Source organism: Conger conger, chromosome 14 (assembly GCF_963514075.1).
Source record: "Conger conger chromosome 14, fConCon1.1, whole genome shotgun sequence".
In the NCBI taxonomy this organism is placed as follows: Eukaryota; Metazoa; Chordata; class Actinopteri; order Anguilliformes; family Congridae; genus Conger; species Conger conger.
The window spans coordinates 34,496,551-34,515,457 of record NC_083773.1 but is presented as its reverse complement, the minus strand read 5'-3'; the positions used below and the strand labels follow the sequence as shown (position 1 = coordinate 34,515,457).

The following is an 18,907-nucleotide window of genomic DNA, read 5'->3' as shown; positions in this document are numbered from 1 at the left end:
TATCAAGTATATCAAGCAGTGTTTTTGTGATATGTTGGCTTACAATAGCCAGTTATTACTATTGTAATGCAAGAGATTGGTAGAAAATAACAGAGTAATCACCGATAGTGTAAATGGATAGCTTAAGCAATAATCTGTGTTTAGGGAATAGGCCCACCTCCATAGGCATTTACTAGTGTAGTGTTTAATGGACTACTAAACTACTGTTTTAATGCATTGATTAATGCACATCTGCAATAAATAAGATATTAGGGGTAGAAATCAATTTCTCAGATATTATCTTGAGTCCAGATATGCTTTTCTTTTTTCTTTTTCTGTAAATCTTCCAGTTTTCAGCAACAATCACTTCTAGTGTCATAAAAATATTATCAAGTTTATAAATAAAATGTATTTCAAAAAGACCTAATTACATAATTTGAGTGGAAAAGAAATACGTTTCCTTCTTGTCTCCTGAATGTAGTGAAAAAAACCCCAATCATTACTGCTAGTTACACGTTTATTGAAACAGCCACTGTCATTCATTACATTTGTGCAAATATTTAACCTCAAAATATCACAGATGGCCAAGCATGTTCAAATATAGCACATCCCCTACAAAATATATCCATTGTATATGACAGAGAGAATATTTATATGGGTGGCCCAATGACAGAATGATTAATGTGTTGTACATGAATATTAAAAATACACATATTTTGTAAATTAAAGACTGTATGAATCAAATATGATTAATTTCACTGAAATGTGAATAGTTGTAATCACACAATTCAAGTCTATAGTCTATATTTTAAAGCAATTATTTCCAGTCAATGGATAAATTAATTGATTCATTTGAGTGCTGTGATACAGATTTTACAATACATAGCTGGATTGTGAGCTGCTAAAAGCCATGTTTCTCTCAGAGTTTTTGTCTGTGCTGTGAGTAGTTTAAACAACTTTGGATAACACTGACTGTCCCAAAAGCACTGTAATTAGGCCCCACTAATCTCTCCTGTATTTGTCAGCGGTGTGTGGTATCATTGCTACTGAACCACTTTTCAACTTTATTTATTTATTTGTGAGAGCTGCAGTTCTCATATAATAATGATTAAGTATATTGGGCATACCAATTGCGTTAAATGTTCAGGCTAGCAATTTAGCTATGCCACATAAAATCATAGCTCTGTTGCACTGACCTTCTCTTCTCCATTTCAGAACATAATATACAGTGAGGTCCATGGGCCCTTTTCACAGCGTGGAGCGGACACCCACTTCAGGCTATTTTTCCCCACACATTTATCCTCTCTTTGCTAATGATCCACAGTCCTATTTCCAGGAAAGGCTTCCTCTTCTAGAATTTCTCTTTATGAATTGCTTTCTATTCTTCACTGTCAATCATTTCTCTTTTAAACGTCTCAGTTTTAAATTCCATTTAGTCTGGCGCTTTGCCTCAATGTGTTTTCATTTAAAGTTTTGTTTAAAGTGTTTGAAGAAACACGGCACTAGTCCACATAAGCAGGGCAGTGAATCACTGAGTGAAGTGAATCTCTAAGTTGGCTCTACCTGTGGCTGGTGAATCACTGTGCAGGACAAATTACTTTGATTGCTCTGTATTAATCTCTGGACTACTTCTGCATGAATCACTGAGCTGGCTCTGCATGAATCACTGAACTAACTCTACATGTAGCAGTCACTAAACTAGCTCTGCATGAATCACTGGAGTCGCTCTCAATTAATCACTTAACTAAGACTGAATGAATCACTGATCAAGCTCTACATGAATCATTGAACTAACTCTGCATGAATCACTGAGCCAGATATGAATGAATCACTGAGCCAGCTCTGAATGAATCACTGAGCCAGCTTTGAATGAATCACTGATCTAACTCTGCATGAAAAGGTGGAAGTTGGTGCGCGTGAATTCCTGGTGGATGGAGTCTAGGAGAGAGTCGGAGTCAGCGGGGCACACAGGGGTAGCTGTGGGCAGAGGCGGGGGTGTGTGCTCGGGGGTGTAGGTGAAGCTGAAGGTGCTGCTGTAGATGAGGCGGTCCAGTCGGATTAGGGACAGGGGGACAGTAATGGACTGTCTCAGCCACCTCCACTCCCCACTGAACACAGATACGTCCGGCACCACGCACAGCATTGACTTAGGTGACCTGCAGTCACACAACAACACAGAAAATACCCTTCATGACAACTTGGAGATTTACAAGAATAGGGCAGATTTTTAACCCTTCAGGGGGCATTTGAAAGAAAAATAGGTACTGTTACAAAGAGTGGCATTTTACAGAAAGGAAGAGCTGAGTTGTTACCCAGTTCTTCCTGGCTCTGGCAGTTAGGTGTGTGGCCTGTCCCTTTAACTCACTGCCCTCCCCTTTAACTGGGATACAGCCTGCCTCTTTATCTGAGCTCATATCTACCACCAATTAGGAGAGCAACTCCATCAATGTAGTCCCTTTTGGGGAGATGGCAGTACATACATTATCTTACAATATAAAATCAGATGCCATTGTAGGTGCAAGAGGGAAATAGGGAATGCAAAATGTTCAGAGTAAAGCATGAGGTAAGCTAAGGTGCTGTTTGAATCGGTGCATTTTCAGAGGGCAGTGATTCTGCCCTCCTGGTTGTAGTGGTGAGCTTTTTCTGCCACTGGGGGGCAGGATAGAGGAATGCAGTGACCTCACCTCATCACAGTGATAACCACCCTTAAGCAATGATATCGCCTCATCAGTGACATCACCACATCACACACAACCTCTCTTATGCTCTGTCCTTATACTCCTTTCATTTAATCATTTATTAAACATTTGTAATGAATACCCTGCTTCAGGAAGGAGAGTTTACCAAAATATTAATAATAAATAGATTGCCTAATAACTAACCCAATTATGTAGTTAACGGAATAGGATGATGCCAGGACCTAGTTGCTGGAAGGGTGCTGGCGAAATGCTGGTGAAGTTAGACTCCTTCTAGGCTGGGATTCAATCAACATTTGTCCTTAATTTTGACCTTTTTTTAAAAATCTTTTTTTCCTCCGCAGTTTGGCAAACAGTAAAAACACTGCTTGCATAATACTTATATGTAAAAATAAAAGTTAAGGAGAAATGTAAGTGAATACAGATCTCAGCCATAAAGCATGACCAAATCTCACTTATTTACCTCTCAAGAGATTGAACGACTGAGAAAATTAACTGATAAACAGTGACAATATTTTTAGTTGGTGAGGATGATTTATTGATTCACCCAGTCCCAAGTTTTCTGCTGTCCATGCATGGGGGGCTTCTCTGGGGTGTCCCTCTGGTTCATAATGACCTTAAAGAAGTTAAACCTCTTTATTCACAGCAGATGTGGCATGTGTCTGAGAAATGTTAAAAGTCAATTTGAACATTTCATATGCTGTGTTTAGTTCTGGTACTGACTTTTGCTGGAAGACATTGCAAATGTTTCTGGAGGATGTTTAGCATTATTATGCAAATGGAAGCCACTTTGAGCTGGGATTCATCGGAATATATCCCTGGAGAAATATTCATGTAACAAGCTAATTATTCATTTGTCTTACTGCTAGACTTTTTCAGTTACTAAAAATACAATTGATTCCGTACAAAAGAAAACATAAACATATAGTAAATGATGCTGTGAAAAGGGTATTTAACCATTCGACCATGTTGAGTATGGAGTTTGTAATTAACTAGTCAACTGTTTCAACCTGCTGTATCTTGAGCTGTTTTTTCCAGCAGTGATGTCACGCCAGTTGTATGTTCTTGTCCTGTGAGGCATGAGTTCCAGTCAAGCCTCACCTGAACATGGTTTCTGCCTCCACATCTCCAAACCAGACCTTCAGATGTGGCCCAAAGTTCTCCCCTTGGATCTCCAGCATAGCCACATGACCACCTCCATTAAGCTGTCAGCGCAGACAAAATCAGTCAAAACTGAGACTCGAAAGCCAATCACAATTTGGCTGAGAGCATTCCTGGTACACTCTCGGAAATAAGGGTACAGTAGAGGTACAAGGACCAAATTTCCCTAATGTACCCTGGAAAGTAAAATACTGTTAACTAGAAATAAAAAACTTTTTACGAACAAAAAAGTTACAAATTAATTATTTATCCAATGGCCAAATGTACATATAGGGTACCACCCCAGCAACAAGCATTTATACTTTTTTCTGCACTTTTTGATCGTTTTCTCTGAGAGTGTACACACTCTGAGAAACTGACAGGAGTTTGGGCAGGACTGACCTCCAGGGCGCTGATGACGGGGATGGGTGTGACGGAGGTCTGAAGGCACGCCAGGCTCTGGCTGAAGGTGTAGTCCACGGTCTCCGTGCCGATGATGGTCCAACAGGAGCCGTCATTCAGCAGCTCTCTGCTGGGATCCTTCTGGCACGGATCTGCCTGGTAAGACCACACCGAGCTCAAAATCCTGCGGCTCCTCTCCCGGTCCCATGGAAACCACCCACAGCAGATTCCACACGGCTCTGCCACGCTTCATGGAGTACGCGATGAATGGAGCAACTGACAACTTCTCTTGCTCATTTAGGTGGTTCCTCAAACTGCTGTTGACTAAGACTATCTCACAGAACAAGCTAGCATTTTATTTAGAAAAGCACCACCCTGTAGACCTGTATACAGAACTCAATTGTAAGTGTTAAACTAGCTTAGTGGAGTCCACTTTGTTCTTATATTGCTCGTGTAAGCTCAGTTAGATGGCTAGATTTAAACTTTTGCTTTCTGTTTTGAACCCACCAAATGTGGGTTTATGGTTTAAACCTTTTAACCCTTCATATTTACCTGGAACTGTATGATTTTGTCATTTGAGAGACACAGGTACATTTTGTCGCTGCCCTTGAAATGGAAAGCACACTTGTGCAGCTGAGAAACAGGCTCATCCACGTCCAGAATCGCATGCTGCTTGTTCACCTTTCGGATCACCTGTGCAGAAATCAGAAGCAAAAGCTGCAACACCATTGATCCAGCCAAAAGACTAACTAACTCTCGTCCCCATCACACACCGAGTTGGTGAGACCCAAAGTCCAGACAGTCACTTCAATATATCACTGTCTAGCTCACAGACAGAGACAGTGCCTATTTCACTGAACAACTCACAGACAGAGACACTGGGCTTATATCACTGACCAGCTGACAGACAGACACTGAGCCTATATCAGTGCTCATCGCATAGACAGAGACATTGCGCCTATATCACTAACCAGCTTACAGAGAGACATTGGGCCTGTGCCAGTGCTCAGCTCACAGACAGACACTGAGCCTATATCACTAACCAGCTCACAGACAGACACTGAGCCCATATAACTGACCAGCTCACAGACAGACATTAGGCCTATATCATCACCCAGTTCACAGACAGACACTGAGCCTATATAACTGACCAAACAGACACTGAGCCTATATCACTGACCAGCTTACAGAGAGACATTGGGCCTGTGCCAGTGCTCAGCTCACAGACAGACACTGAGCCTATATCACAAACAGCTCACAGACAGACACTGAGCCTGTATAACTGACCAGCTCACAGACAGACACTGAGCCTATATAACTGACCAGCTCACAGACAGACACTGAGCCTATATCACAAACAGCTCACAGACAGACACTGCGCCCATATAACTGACCAGCTCACAGACAGACATTAGGCCTATATCATCACCCAGTTCACAGACAGACACTGAGCCTATATAACTGACCAAACAGACACTGAGCCTATATAACTGACCAGCTCACAGACAGACACTGAGCCTATATAACTGACCAGCTCACAGACAGACACTGAGCCTATATAACTGACCAGCTCACAGACAGACACTGAGCCTATATAACTGACCAGCTCACAGACAGACACTGAGCCTATATCAGTGCTCAGCATTGAAAGCTACAGCAAGACACCATATCGCAGCACCATGGGGGCCCACAGCAAATTCTCCTTCCTCCCTGACCACAGCCCTGCCCCAGGCAGCGTGTGTAAATAGAGGAAACGTGGTGCAGAACATGTCTAACTCCAGCCATTAAAACATACCCAAGCTCAAAAAAACAAACTAGTCAGCAATTCAATTACTTTAACCAAAACAATTTGTGCAGCTGTACAATACATGTACACATAATACATAATATGTAATCAGCATCGCCTGGAATATAAAGTCTTCTTTGCAGAAGCACTACAATAAGAGCTAGTCATGTTCAGCAATCAGACTGCAAATGAACATTGCTATCACAAAGCTAGTCAATGAAAGACCAGGTACCAATAAGATTCTTAAAATGTATTTTCTAACACATAGACACATGTTGAAATAATGTATGACTCATTGCGATTTTTTCATGGTTGATCACAAATCGTTGAAACACATTCAAAATAAAACACAATGCAGAGTGGTTGTTTTACATTCTGGGAAGATAATAGTTTATGCATATGAAATGCCAATGTATGGCAGATATACCGGGGAACTTGAAATCCTGTTTTGAAGCGGCTGATCAAGGCAATATAGTTATTGCCCTTTGCACAATATACTTTGCACTTTTCTAAAGCATGCGTTATTTCCAACATGTTCAATCTGTCCTATTTGGGACCATATATCTTTTCACTCTTTCAACATAGCTTGCCCACAAACCGTGTCAGTACGGAGCATACAATTTTAAAAACTATTGTGATTGATTGAATGATCCTGCATTAAAGTGTATATTGTAGAGTATAGAGTATAGCCTATATTGCTATGATCTCATTCATATAGGCTGACTGTATGTCATTCTCGATAAAAACATAGAACCAGATATATAGCCTACAGTATGCACATATATGTGCAATGCCTATACATAATTATTCATATTTGTCCAAAAGTAATTGACCAATTAAATAAGTTATGGCTAACTACTGTGCATTCACAGTCACTCAATGATAAGCGTCACGCACAAATCACCTTTATTTTCACCATAGGAACAAATGTTATAAAGTCATATAATATATCTAATTTATATAATATATACAATTAATATTGTATCTGTTGAATTTAACAAAATAATAATATGCTGCCATGTTAACACTATGCAAATAATTGGGCTTAAATTAGTCTTGTTCTGCACAAACTGAATATAAACTACAGGGCTGTAGCATGCTGTCAAATATCTGTGCTGATACCTTGATGGAGAGCAGGCTGATGTTAGTTGGCAAGCCTGTTGCCCTTGTAGTAGACCTGCAAGATGGCATTGAGGTTTTGAAATGGGTGAGATATTTAAGTTCAAAATGCGCTATTTTGAATGGAAGTGCAACCAACGCAAACATATAGGAATTACTATTGATCCACAGGAGTCATCTTACATTAATCATGCACTAATTCTTGCATTAAATCATGATAAGTCATGCATGAGTTATGCATTATTTCAGCATGAGTTGTGTACCATTATTGTAAAGTGTTAACCTTTTACTTTTATTTTGTCATTTCATACATGAAACCCACGGCTTTTCAAGAAGAAACCTTTGCAACTTTGCAATAGGGACACTTTCTCATGTTATGACAACACCTTAAATAAAGGCCAGGGTGCAATGTGGCATAAAGCATTTTGCATTAGCAGACAACCGTTTCTGGGGACATCATTTCAATTGTTTAACCCATACATCCTGTTACTGATTTATACAGCTGGATTTTCAAAAAGAGCAACTGAGGTAGAGTCTCAAACAGCAGAAATGCAGAAGCCCAACTGGGAATCAGACCTGACCCTGACATCCCTAGATCGCAGTTCTAAAACATTACACCACATGCTGGACAGTCCGGTGTGTGAACGTCTCATCAAAGCATTGCAAAATGACTTCTTGTTGTCCCTGTGATTTATTACTTCCAAAAATGTGCAAGCCCAGAGCACCAAAGTATAATTGACCTCACAATACATAACATTGTTCTGAAATATACATCAAAGACATGCTACTACATCATTGACATAATTATCTTAAATATTATAAACATTGTTATCTTAAATATATAATAATATATACAAGGAGATTACCATAGAAGGCAGTGCCAATAACAGTGAAGCTCTAGGGAGAGTGATTTTGCCATAGAAGGCAGTGCCAATGACAGTGAAGCTCTATGGAGAGTGATTTTACCATAGAAGGCAGTGCCAATAACAGTGAAGCTCTAGGGAGAGTGATTTTATCATAGAAGGCAGTGCCAATAACAGTGAAGCTCTAGGGAGAGTGATTTTACCATAGAAGGCAGTGCCAATAACAGTGAAGCTCTAGGGAGAGTGATTTTATCATAGAAGGCAGTGCCAATAACAGTGAAGCTCTAGGGAGAGTGATTTTACCATCGAAGGCAGTGCCAATGACAGTGACGCTCTAGGGAGAGTGATTTTACCATAGGGGGCAGTGCGATGCCTGTGACTGTGCAGATCAGCTGGAGTACGCAGCCGTAGCAGATGTAGCCTTCTCGCAGTGAATACTCCCCCTGCTCTGCCTGCTGGTCGTCAACTGCACACAGGGATTTTCACTCATCCACTGCTCTCCAGTCATTGTCATATTATACAAGTGCTATAAACACCAAACCACACATAAGCATTTGGGATAAGCATTCTATCAACAGACAGATTACAAGTATAATGCTGTAAATATGATTAATATATTTACAGCATTAGACTTACCTATGACTATACTTGTGTTAAACCTTATGATTAAACTTCAATCATTTGTTGAGATATTTGGTCAACTTCCTCTGGTGGATGATATTGGAATTGTAACCAGCTTTGTATGGATTCACTGACAAATTTAGACAAATCAAAATGCATTTGCAATGGACAGAATTGAGCTGTAAATATGCCAAAAGGCCACCCTTAAACAAGGGTGTCACAACATTGTGATATCTTGAGTGCATGGACAGGACGAGCCGAACGCTGTGTGGTACCCAGAGTGACGGTGAAGGCTGCCCACTGTCTCGCGCTTGCGACGAAGGCCCCGCCCTCAACCGCCAGGTAACGCGTGCTGACTGTCTGGGAACGCAGCCGGTTAAACAGTGACACCTTCGAACCTGATGAGATACACACTGCAAGCAAACACACACACACAATGACACACTTGATAATATGGAATGGCAGCACAACGAAATGACTGTGCCTTCAACGTCCATTATGTGGGGAATATATTACTCACTCAACTGAGCTGAAGAGCTACATCAAAAAATAATAATGCACATAGACTGAACTAGAGGTGTAAGTCCAGGGGTCAGACAGTAAAAGTCCTGCCATGTGTTTCAGCCAACCATAACCAGCTGATTTCACCAATTAGTTCTACCTTCTGGCTGAAGAATCGTGCTAATTAGCAAATTGAGGTAGTTGGAACAAAATATTGTGGAAGACTTTAACCTTTTCAACCTGGAAGTTGCGACACTTCCTCAGAAGAAAATACCTCTCCCTGGTTTGCTTCTCAGTAATTATTGTTTTTATTTCTTGTTCTGTTGAATCTTGCCCTTCGTATCCTTTACTCTGTAAAGTTACCTTGGGTTTGTGAAAGCCACAATATAAATGAAATGTATTATTATTATTATTATTATTATTATTAAACCTTTACTTTATTAGTAAAAACTTGATGTTTCAGTGAACATGGCTTTGTATGTAAGAAATGTATGTATGCATCCGTTCCCTTGGCGATGTGTGAAATTCGACAGGAGCCCCTGTGTGATCCCAGCTGCCGGGCGTTTATGGCGGCTTTGTTTTAACATGGGAGGGGACAGCAGATGTGACGGGTGGAATGCTACCATGGGTCAGCTGTCCGCCTCAACACGGAGCGGCAGGGTCTCCCCTCAGACCTCTGCCCCCCAGCGGCCATGACCCCTCCGCCTGGCCCACACTCACGGTCAGCGTTCTTCATGGACTGCTTCTTCTGAGACGGCTTGGAGATCACTTTGATGAGCCTGCTGTAGAAGCAGCCGATCTCCTGCCCATTGCTGAGGAAGAGCTTCAGGACCAGACGGAAGTGCTTTCTTTTATCTGCGTCGGATATGTACAGGGCCTTCGCACAGGCAAACTTCTGCAAGACAAATTCAAAGCACGTCCTCATATGTGTGGGCTGTATGTTCATTGGTTTTCTGTTACACTATCATTGCTATCCAAGTTGTCAGAAAACCCTGCAAAAAATTCCAGCTTAAACCAGCCCAAGCTGGTCAAGATAGTTTAAATTTGGCCTGAAGTGAAAACCAACAGATGGTAGATGCTAGATCTACGGGAACAGGAGCCTACTGGGAGAGCTGATGTTCATAGGTGACCACAAAATAACAAATCTCTCATCTGTGATGCTGTCATCTAACTCCTAGCTACTGTAACTACCGAGTTCTCTCTGTCTCTCACCTTTCCACCAGGCTGTTCCTCAAAGGTGAGTTTAAAGGTGTCCACCTGAGCACTTCCCGTGTTGTCCAGGCCCATGTATCCATATAACTGACAGCATGAGTCTCCTAAGCCACTGGCTGAGACAGAATACACACATTCAGACTCAGCACACTTTGAAAACACCTTAGTGTTGCAATGTACAGTGTTCGTGTTACTAATTCATCATGACGAATAGCTGTAACGATGCTCTGTGACGTCTCATAGCTGTAGTGTCAGCCTATGATGTCTTGTAGAAGTAGTGATACCCTATGTGTCTCTTTCTGTAGGAATAACCTTTGATGGGCTGCTCTTTCTGCAGTGATACGATTTGATGTGTTTTTGGTGCGGGGAGGACTCTGACCTTTCAGACGATCCTGCCTCAGCTTCCACCCAAGGCCACTGAGGTACACGCACGGTGGAGGGCAGAAAAACCTGCAGAAGCAGAAACCCTGCGTCCAGTAACACTGCCTTGGACAGCAGTGGTCAGAAATGAGGGTGGCAGGTTATGGCTCATAGGGTCACTCATACGATACTGTGAGCTTGACCAGGTCTGTAGTCTGTTGTGAGATAAGTTTTCCCGATTTCCACAGAATGGGCATTGCGAACAAACCAGTGGGCACATGCTATACTTCTTCTGATTAATTGTCTTCTTTTGTAGGAGGGGCTTCAATTGGAGCCAGTGAATCGAGATGACCAAACCAGAGAGCAGTAATATAACACTTGGTATCAAGCTTGGTAGGGCTTAATAGACTGTATTTTTTCACAAAAATAAATGTTGCAAACTTCAACTTGCCTTTCCAAATACCCCAGAGATAGAGGACCGGATTCAATCGAACATACTTTTAAAGGGCGTTTAATTTCATAAAGCACTCCAGACTAATCCAATGCTGTATCTCAATGAACTCGGCTTTGCTTGAAAATGAGCCTTTATTGATCAGCAATCGGGTGGAACAAAAACCAGTACGCAGACCGGCCCTCGAGGACCGGAGTTGTGCACCCCTGATTTAAACTAACTTCACATCATACAGTATCATCATTCTAGTAATTACCAGAACGTAGTAAACAAAGTAACTTAAGGTTTCATTTGATTGCATCTGTCCTTAACCTAGATCATGTCCCTAGATTCAATCAAGGCTACTCAGCCAGTTTAAGGTAAAACATAAAAAGATATAAATACATTTGGGGGCATTTGATGGGGTGGATAGCATCTCACCGCTTCTCATTGCCGTAGGATTTCTGTGCCACCTTGGCGTGCAGGATCAGAACAGTCTGGTCTGGGCGAAGCTGCAGGTACTGACAGACAGAATCTCTGCTCAGTCCAGACTGCTGCACCAAGCCCTGCTCCAGTTTACTGAAGGAAAAGGGAATTGTCACTGACAGCCACTGCCACAAAACAGGTTTGCAGCATGTATTATTTTTTGTCATTTTTATGTTTAGATGTAATTTTTGTTCGCATTAGTATTAACATTTCTAGAATATCCTAGGTTTTCTCCATGCTTAGTTTAGATCTGCACCCCCATCAGCCAGCTACATAGAACATGGGACAACAGTAATTTACTGGAGAACAGACACAGATAGAAGATGTGAACACAGTACTTCAAAACATAGGGAGATTCCATTACATTACATTATTGGCATTTGGCAGACACTCTTATCCAGAGCGACGTACAGTGGATTCGACTAAGCAGGAGACAATCCTCTCCTGGAGCAATGCAGGGTTAAGGGCCTTGCTGAAGGGCCCAACGGCTGTGCGGATCTTACTGCATTTACACTGGGATTTGAACCCCTGACCTTGCCTGTCCCAGTCATTTACCTTAACCACTACGCTACAAGCCGCTACAAGCCGACCCATGCAACTACAGTACTCTAAAATAGAGCATGTGTGAGCATGCACATATGCTGTAACAGATGTGGAAAAGTAAAGGAAGGAAAATATACAAACAAAATACCTGAAATAATTTCCACACTGAAATGTGTGATGCAGACAAGAACCTGTTATTCTATCAGGCAAGAGGGACCCCCTGTATTAACTCCATTTTTATTTCCATTATGGCTAATGTCCATGTACCATGTATTTGGTTTTCATTTCAAGAGTTACAGTACACTAAATCCAGCACCCAGCCTGAGGAAAACATTCGGCCTGGAAAAAAATAACAATTGTAGTGGAGTTCAACGTTCCACATAATTCAAAATGAACCTTGACGATTATGACTCCCTTCAACAACTGGTGTGTAAAATATTGGAGCCAATGGCGTGGTGCCATTAACTTGAAAATGTACAGAAATAACATAATATCAAAGAGAAATGGAAATGTAAACAGGCTTTCATGATTTAACGGTCAAAGCCCAAAAAACAGCATAAATGAAAATAAATGTACAACGCTGCGTCTGTGACACCTCTACAGAACAAGACCAACAAAATACTGCTGTTTGATATAGGACAGCTTTATTCTACATGCAACTCATTACTAGATTTGAATAGTCCAAAAATAAAATATGTTAAGTTAAAAAAAATTATTATACATTTTGAGGGTGACCAAGATACGTTGTCTAATCTCTCCAAGGAGTTGAAAAATCAGCTGACATGTGGTTTTATTTACATTTAAGTGTTAGGATAAGAGGGATAGCAAGGTCATCAATCAAGGATTTTTAGGTAGGATTTTAATTAGTACGGAAGGCCTGTATTCATAAAGCATCTCAATGCAGGGATGGAGCATAGCAGCTCTAACTTTTTGGCAGTTCCTTCTCTTGGGGATGGAGATAGAAGGGATGATATTGGGCATAGTGAAAGTTGATCCATCATCATGTAGACTTATTGCGGCCATTATTTTCTTGTGGCGCCATATATTCTAATCTGATAACCTCACCCAACTAATGCAGCTGTCAATTCCTAACCATGATCACATTAATTTGCAAAAACATCTCAAAAAACAAAACAAAAAAGAAACAAAAAACTTCCCAAGACTATTTTTAGTTGGTGAGCCAGCCAGGAGAGATGAACAATTCATCTCGGACCAGCTGCAGACTGTGAGGCATAAGAACCCCAGCTGTTAGTCTGTTAAGCAGTTACACTATGTTAATAAAAGATATAAATAAACGATAAGAAGCTAGTTGAAAAAGACCAGTAATGTGGACAAGCATACCCATCTACATGTGAATGTTAGACAAGCTCAGTGGAGTCACATACTGTGCTTCACCATCCACCTTTACTTCATTACCAAACAATAGCAAATTGAACTAAAAATACACTTTTTAATAAAGCCATAAGCTGTAAACTGTACTAATTTAATTAAAAGTAGTTTGCCATCCATTGATACATACAGTATCTATGTGATGCTTATCCTGCTATGTAAACCCTTGGCACTTTAGTCAGAAAGACGACCTGTGATTTATTTTGAGACTAAATAAAATAATGAAACGGTGGCTTGTTTGAAATACCTGGTTCATCTTACCCCAGTCCCCCTCACCTCAGTAAAAACAGGATATAATACTGCAGATATATGATACATTTTTCATTTTAAAATGTAATCTGTTTACATTTTAAACTACGTGGTGGCCTTCATTTCTTAAATCTGCTGATAAAGAATCCAGTGCCACAACAATATTGCGCCTGTAGATGTGATCTTTGACCCTTCATATTAGGGTTCAGTCTTGGAATGTGACTCGTTATTCATAGAATGTAGAACATTTCCTCAAATATTCCAACAGTCCAATTGTCATGAAGAACTGGAGAGGGTAAAAGATCCTGGAGAGCAACATAATATTTTAAACATTCAAACACTTGAACATTCGTAATTCCAGACAGGGGATTCAGGGGCTCTCTGGTCCTGGGAAATCATCAGCAACAGTAGGCTTTAAAGGCTGTGTTAGATCACCAGACTTTCAAATAATTCAAGTTATTTTTAACACAACAAAAGCACAGGGAAATCACTAGACATAGGCAGTAAGCTGACCTAGCTGACTTAGGCTGCAGATTTTGTGTTAATAACATCCATTAGCTGTTTTTTTCAATCTGACATCATGAATCATTAATAAGTTAGTTGTAGACCAAGGTGCCAGTGCGGCCATTATAGTAGTAGGGCCAAAGATTAAAATAGCCCAAGACAATGCTGAGAATCACATTGCATGAAGCTGTGAATATGCACATAAAATTTTCGACAGTCTGTAAAAACATATAGGACAACAGGACTTACAGAATAGTTGAAATGCCTACTCCTGTATACCGACTCCACTGGCACCACAGTGCTAAGGGTAGGGTGGATGGGAATTCCACCTAGGGGTCACAGTGTCAGGCACTCAGACCTACCGGCATTTCACACGGAGGGTGCGCGAGGGCGGCGCTGCGGCTGTGTCTGCATCATTGTTCTGGTCATGAGCGGCGATGGAGCTTTGATTTCATTTATTTCACAACCACATTTAAAATGAAATGACATTTCATTCAAATCCCTGTTAGTTATTTCAGTGCCGTTTGTAAAATGCCAACAACTAAAAATATCCAGTCTGCAGACCTAATACTACAATTATTACAATTATTAATTAAAAAAATATTTCAAATGTAAAATAAAAATTCGATCTGACGAGGGCTGCAGCGACCGACTGGTTATTTTAAGGCAATTCCTTTGCTACTCCCGCCCTTATGAAAATGTAAATAAATCAAAAACACCACGAGACCAAACAAGAGCTTTCCCCTTCCAAAAAGATCTTATTTCACAGGGGGAGGGGTCTAAACAGTTAACCCCTTTTGACTGGATTATATACCTGCTTCAATTGCCAGTCCACCACTCCATGGATGAACAACACCAGAGAGCATCCCAACTTCAGCAAACAAGTGAATGCATTGTTCGTTCCAATAGTATTTTTTGACTGTTGTTAGCTACTTTTCCTTTAATTTGAAAGGGGCTCTAGTCTGTTCTACGGGTTGTTGTGCACAGTTGGATACCACTGATTTCCCCTGGATTTTGTGTCAATTGCAGCGGAGTACGTTACCTATTCCATTCAGGTAGTGGTGACAGTTCCGTTCTCCCACGCAGAGTGCCAAGGTGAGTGAGCGAGTCCCCAGGTACATATGAATCAGCGGAGTCAAGGGATGCAGGCACAGCGACTGGGAATTAGCAGCAGAGAGTACAGTTTAACGGATACGGAGAAAGGGACTTTGCTCTTTATGACAAGTTTAATTTAATTTGTGCACTAAAAAGGATTAACAGGATTTACTCTAAAATATGAAGCGCTTGCACGCAATATCATTACGTATATGTGCGTTCAACTGATGAAGTACTTGTTATATATATTTAATCAGTTGAAGTCCTATATACTAACCCTAACTGTATGCAGCCGCTGTCCAAACTTTTATTAAGTTATCATTTTTGAACGTAGTCTATAACGTCTTGATTGACTGTGGTTGCTGGTTTACTGTTAATCTATTGTAATCGCCTAGACTACTACTGTAGATTGGTGCTGCAGATTAACCCACGATAATTGTGGTGAGAACGTTAACATGGTGACGTATGCTTGATCTGTCGCTAGAAAGAATTGTATATAACACCTACGTTGTTGCAGGCATTGCCCTGTCTTTACTATTGCACATCACTTATATTAGACATTGTTTTTTCTATTTTTAAACCAACAACCACTAACAATATGATTTAGCTCTAGGCTGTGCTACGCGTGCTTATGCCGCTGTGAAATTGTTCAAGATTTAACCAGTCTGTAGTCTACTAGTGCGATTTCCACATATTTAAGAATATAGCAATGACCTCCAAACTTGCGTTCTTCCTGTTTGTAAAGATTTTCTGAAAGAAAAATATTAGTTTCTTGCATCCTTAATATAAGAACTGGTTTGCCGAATTGTGTTTTGTATTCTTAGTAATATCACAAATGTATGTTAAGGAAGAATTGCATTTTTTGCTAATAATTTGCAACTCAAGATAACATCACATGTGAATTATTTGTAAATTAAATTAATCTAAAGAATACACATTTATATTTGAGTATAATTATCCATTCATTCACCAAAGTGTACACTGATTGGCTGGTGATGGGTGTGCAAAAGCTCCCAGAAATAGCTGAGCTCACATCTGCTTTAAATCTATTAGAGACAAGAGGCTGCTGGTGTCTCCTGTGTAGCTGTCATTCAACCCCTAGCTACTGTAACTCACTCACTCACTCACTCACTCACTCACTCACTCACTCTCTCTTATTAAGCAGGGTAGAATACTTATACTATGAAGGAATTGCCCAGTTGAGATCCCCTGGGGTACGGCAGAGATATTAACATTTAAACAGCTTCCCTTGGGTCCTGGGAATAACTGTGCTGCACTGTTTCAAGTGGGCTGAACTGAAGTGAAACGTTGTTTTCTCTCTCCCCCTGCTCCTACTCACTCTTCCCCACTCTCAGTCATTCACTCTCTGTCTTATGTGCTCCCTTGCTCAGTCTCTCTTTCTTTCGCTCACTCTCTCTCCTGCCTCTTTTCTTCTGACTCATATACTCTTCCTCTCACTTCCATCCTCTCTTTACTCACAGTATTGAGATATAGATGCCAGCTGTGTAGGCCCGCTGCATATTTTGCCACCTCTGTTCTCCTTGTATTTGTATTGTTTTGTCATGCGCAGTTTAATGGAGCCAGTAGACCACCAACCCTCAAATCCGGGCCTCAAGTAGTCCTGTTGCTTCTCTGTCAGCAATTGGCCAGAGTTCCCACCCAACTGGTCTACCAGGCCTAAGAGAGGAAGAATGAAAACCCAGCAGCGCTGCTGTCCTTGAGTGCCAGGCTTGACTATCTCTCCAGTAGGTGGTGGTGAAATGAAAATCAGAGCCTCTCACCATTGCCGCCGTCGTCGTCGGCACCTCTGTGGTGGTGCTGCATGCTCAGTCCAGAAAATTCTGGAACTATGAGTCCAGCCGCTCTCTCCTGCATGGTCAGCATCCGGTCGCACCCCCGATTCGTGGAGGTCTGCGTCTCTAACCCAACCTGCGGCTGACCCGGTGTTGCACCTGATGAGGACTGGGGAGCATCGCTCCGGGCTCCACGTCTCTGCCCTAGTGAATGAGCATGAATTCCCATTACCGTCCGCCCCTCCCTGTCCTAATCTCTCATCTTGTCCAGCGGAGGTGTGTCCGTGTGTGGAGCGGTCCTTCTGCGTGTTTGCTTTCTGATTGTCACCTGTTCCCCAGGTGCAACGTTCCCACACCTCTGCCCCCTCTCCAAACAGCACTGGAGATAAAGGCCGAATGAGAAGGGGCGGAAAGCAGGGCTACGATTAGCCAGAATTCTAGCTGGATAATTGAGTCGTGCTTCACGAGGTCCCATGGAAGTAGACAGTGGACATTGTGGTGCCAGAGAACGTAGGCGTTGATTTGGCTGATTTGGCTATGTACAATGAGCTGTTGATTCAGCCAGTGCTGCCCGTCTGTGAGCAACCTGGCTCAAAGTGTATAACTGATAAGTTTACTCTAGGCATGGAAGTTGCATTAACCTCAGTGCTTTCCGGAGGAAGTACCGCTGACATCCCAGTCGTTTCTCATGGTAACGCTGCAGCCTCACGCTGTTCCTCACCGAGTCCTCAGAGGCCAAAGCCTGAACACTTCCCGGGTCTTCCACGCCTCATATAACTCCATTCTACTATGAACATAAACATGGTTAGCCTGTAGCCTTCTGCAGCTGCTTATGTTACCATTGATTCTGGAGGAGTGGATTATGTGAAGGATCACACAATGTTTTGGTTGGTAAAGGTAATGGGAAACATGTTGTGAAAGGCACCTGTGATATACAACCGATCATGTGACTTAGATTGGACATACATTATTGGAGATTGGATGCACATTATTTGTCTCACAACCCTTGGGAGACAAATAATTATTTACAGAACTGTGATTTAGGTACATTTGAAGATGCAATAACAAAGGCTAATACAAGGCAAAGACTGTGGATTTTCATTTTTGTGTGGTTATTGGATGTGGATTTTGCCTTCTTTGTCATATCGCATGGGTTATGTCATCATTTATCAATGGATAATAAATTTGTTATTTTATAGTTTTGTTCACTCTCAATTAGTGACTACATCACGAATAATCTGGAACCGGTTGCGTTGAGTGTTCATGGCGTTCGTTCAGGGGGCACTACAAGTAGGGACCGAAAGTGTACGGTAGCCCGTACTGGATACTTTTTTTGTGCGTGTTTACATTGTATAGCAGCCAGGGGCCTGCAGTGAACAGGGCCACTTCAGCACAGTGTCCGCATGGGGCAGGGGTACACTGGGGCTCTTTGTAGTCCCTACAGAAGGGGAACCAGGCTTTAGTTTCAGTAGGAACCTCCTGAAACAGTTTCTGGCTTGTGCACAAAGTCTCAGAGGAGGCTGAGTGAGGCCGCAGCCTTCTGGGGTCTCCGGCCTAGGCCCGCGCCGTCTGTGTGCCGACCCACGGGCCCCCCGGGGAAACGGGACAAAGAGCTCTCTGCTCCCACCTCCTCTCTCTTCTGCTCCAGCCTCCCCACCCCCTCCTATGCCCCCCCCCCCACCCCTCCTATGTGTGACGCCTCCTGCTGAACTCAACTCTGTGTGGGCAACCTTTTGGTT

At 41.8% G+C, this 18,907-nt stretch overlaps 1 protein-coding gene across 1 annotated transcript; it reads right to left on the bottom strand.

The window, feature by feature from the left end:
* Positions 1 to 1,861: 1,861 nt before the first annotated feature.
* rbpjl (recombination signal binding protein for immunoglobulin kappa J region-like) lies at positions 1,862 to 17,397 on the bottom strand. The gene is made up of 12 exons (XM_061218787.1): positions 17,157 to 17,397; positions 15,323 to 15,437; positions 11,551 to 11,688; positions 10,699 to 10,769; positions 10,320 to 10,435; positions 9,828 to 10,002; positions 8,882 to 9,019; positions 8,339 to 8,451; positions 4,770 to 4,910; positions 4,218 to 4,373; positions 3,777 to 3,880; positions 1,862 to 2,135 (listed from the first exon to the last, which is right to left on the bottom strand). The coding sequence occupies exons 1-12, from the start codon at positions 17,395 to 17,397 to the stop codon at positions 1,862 to 1,864; spliced, it is 1,782 nt and encodes a 593-aa protein (XP_061074771.1).
* Between the last annotated feature and the right edge of the window lie 1,510 nt (positions 17,398 to 18,907).

Bases quoted from the DNA above. Each gene is read 5' to 3' on its own strand.
- rbpjl (XM_061218787.1), bottom strand. From the start codon at position 17,397: ATGGGAATTCATGCTCATTCACTAGGGCAGAGACGTGGAGCCCGGAGC. The intron at 8,452-8,881 runs GTACCACACAGC...CCCTGTGTGCAG, and splicing joins AGCCTTCACCGTCACTCTGG to TTGACGACCAGCAGGCAGAG. The intron at 4,374-4,769 runs GTAAATATGAAG...TGGTCTTACCAG, and splicing joins ACAAAATCATACAGTTCCAG to GCAGATCCGTGCCAGAAGGA.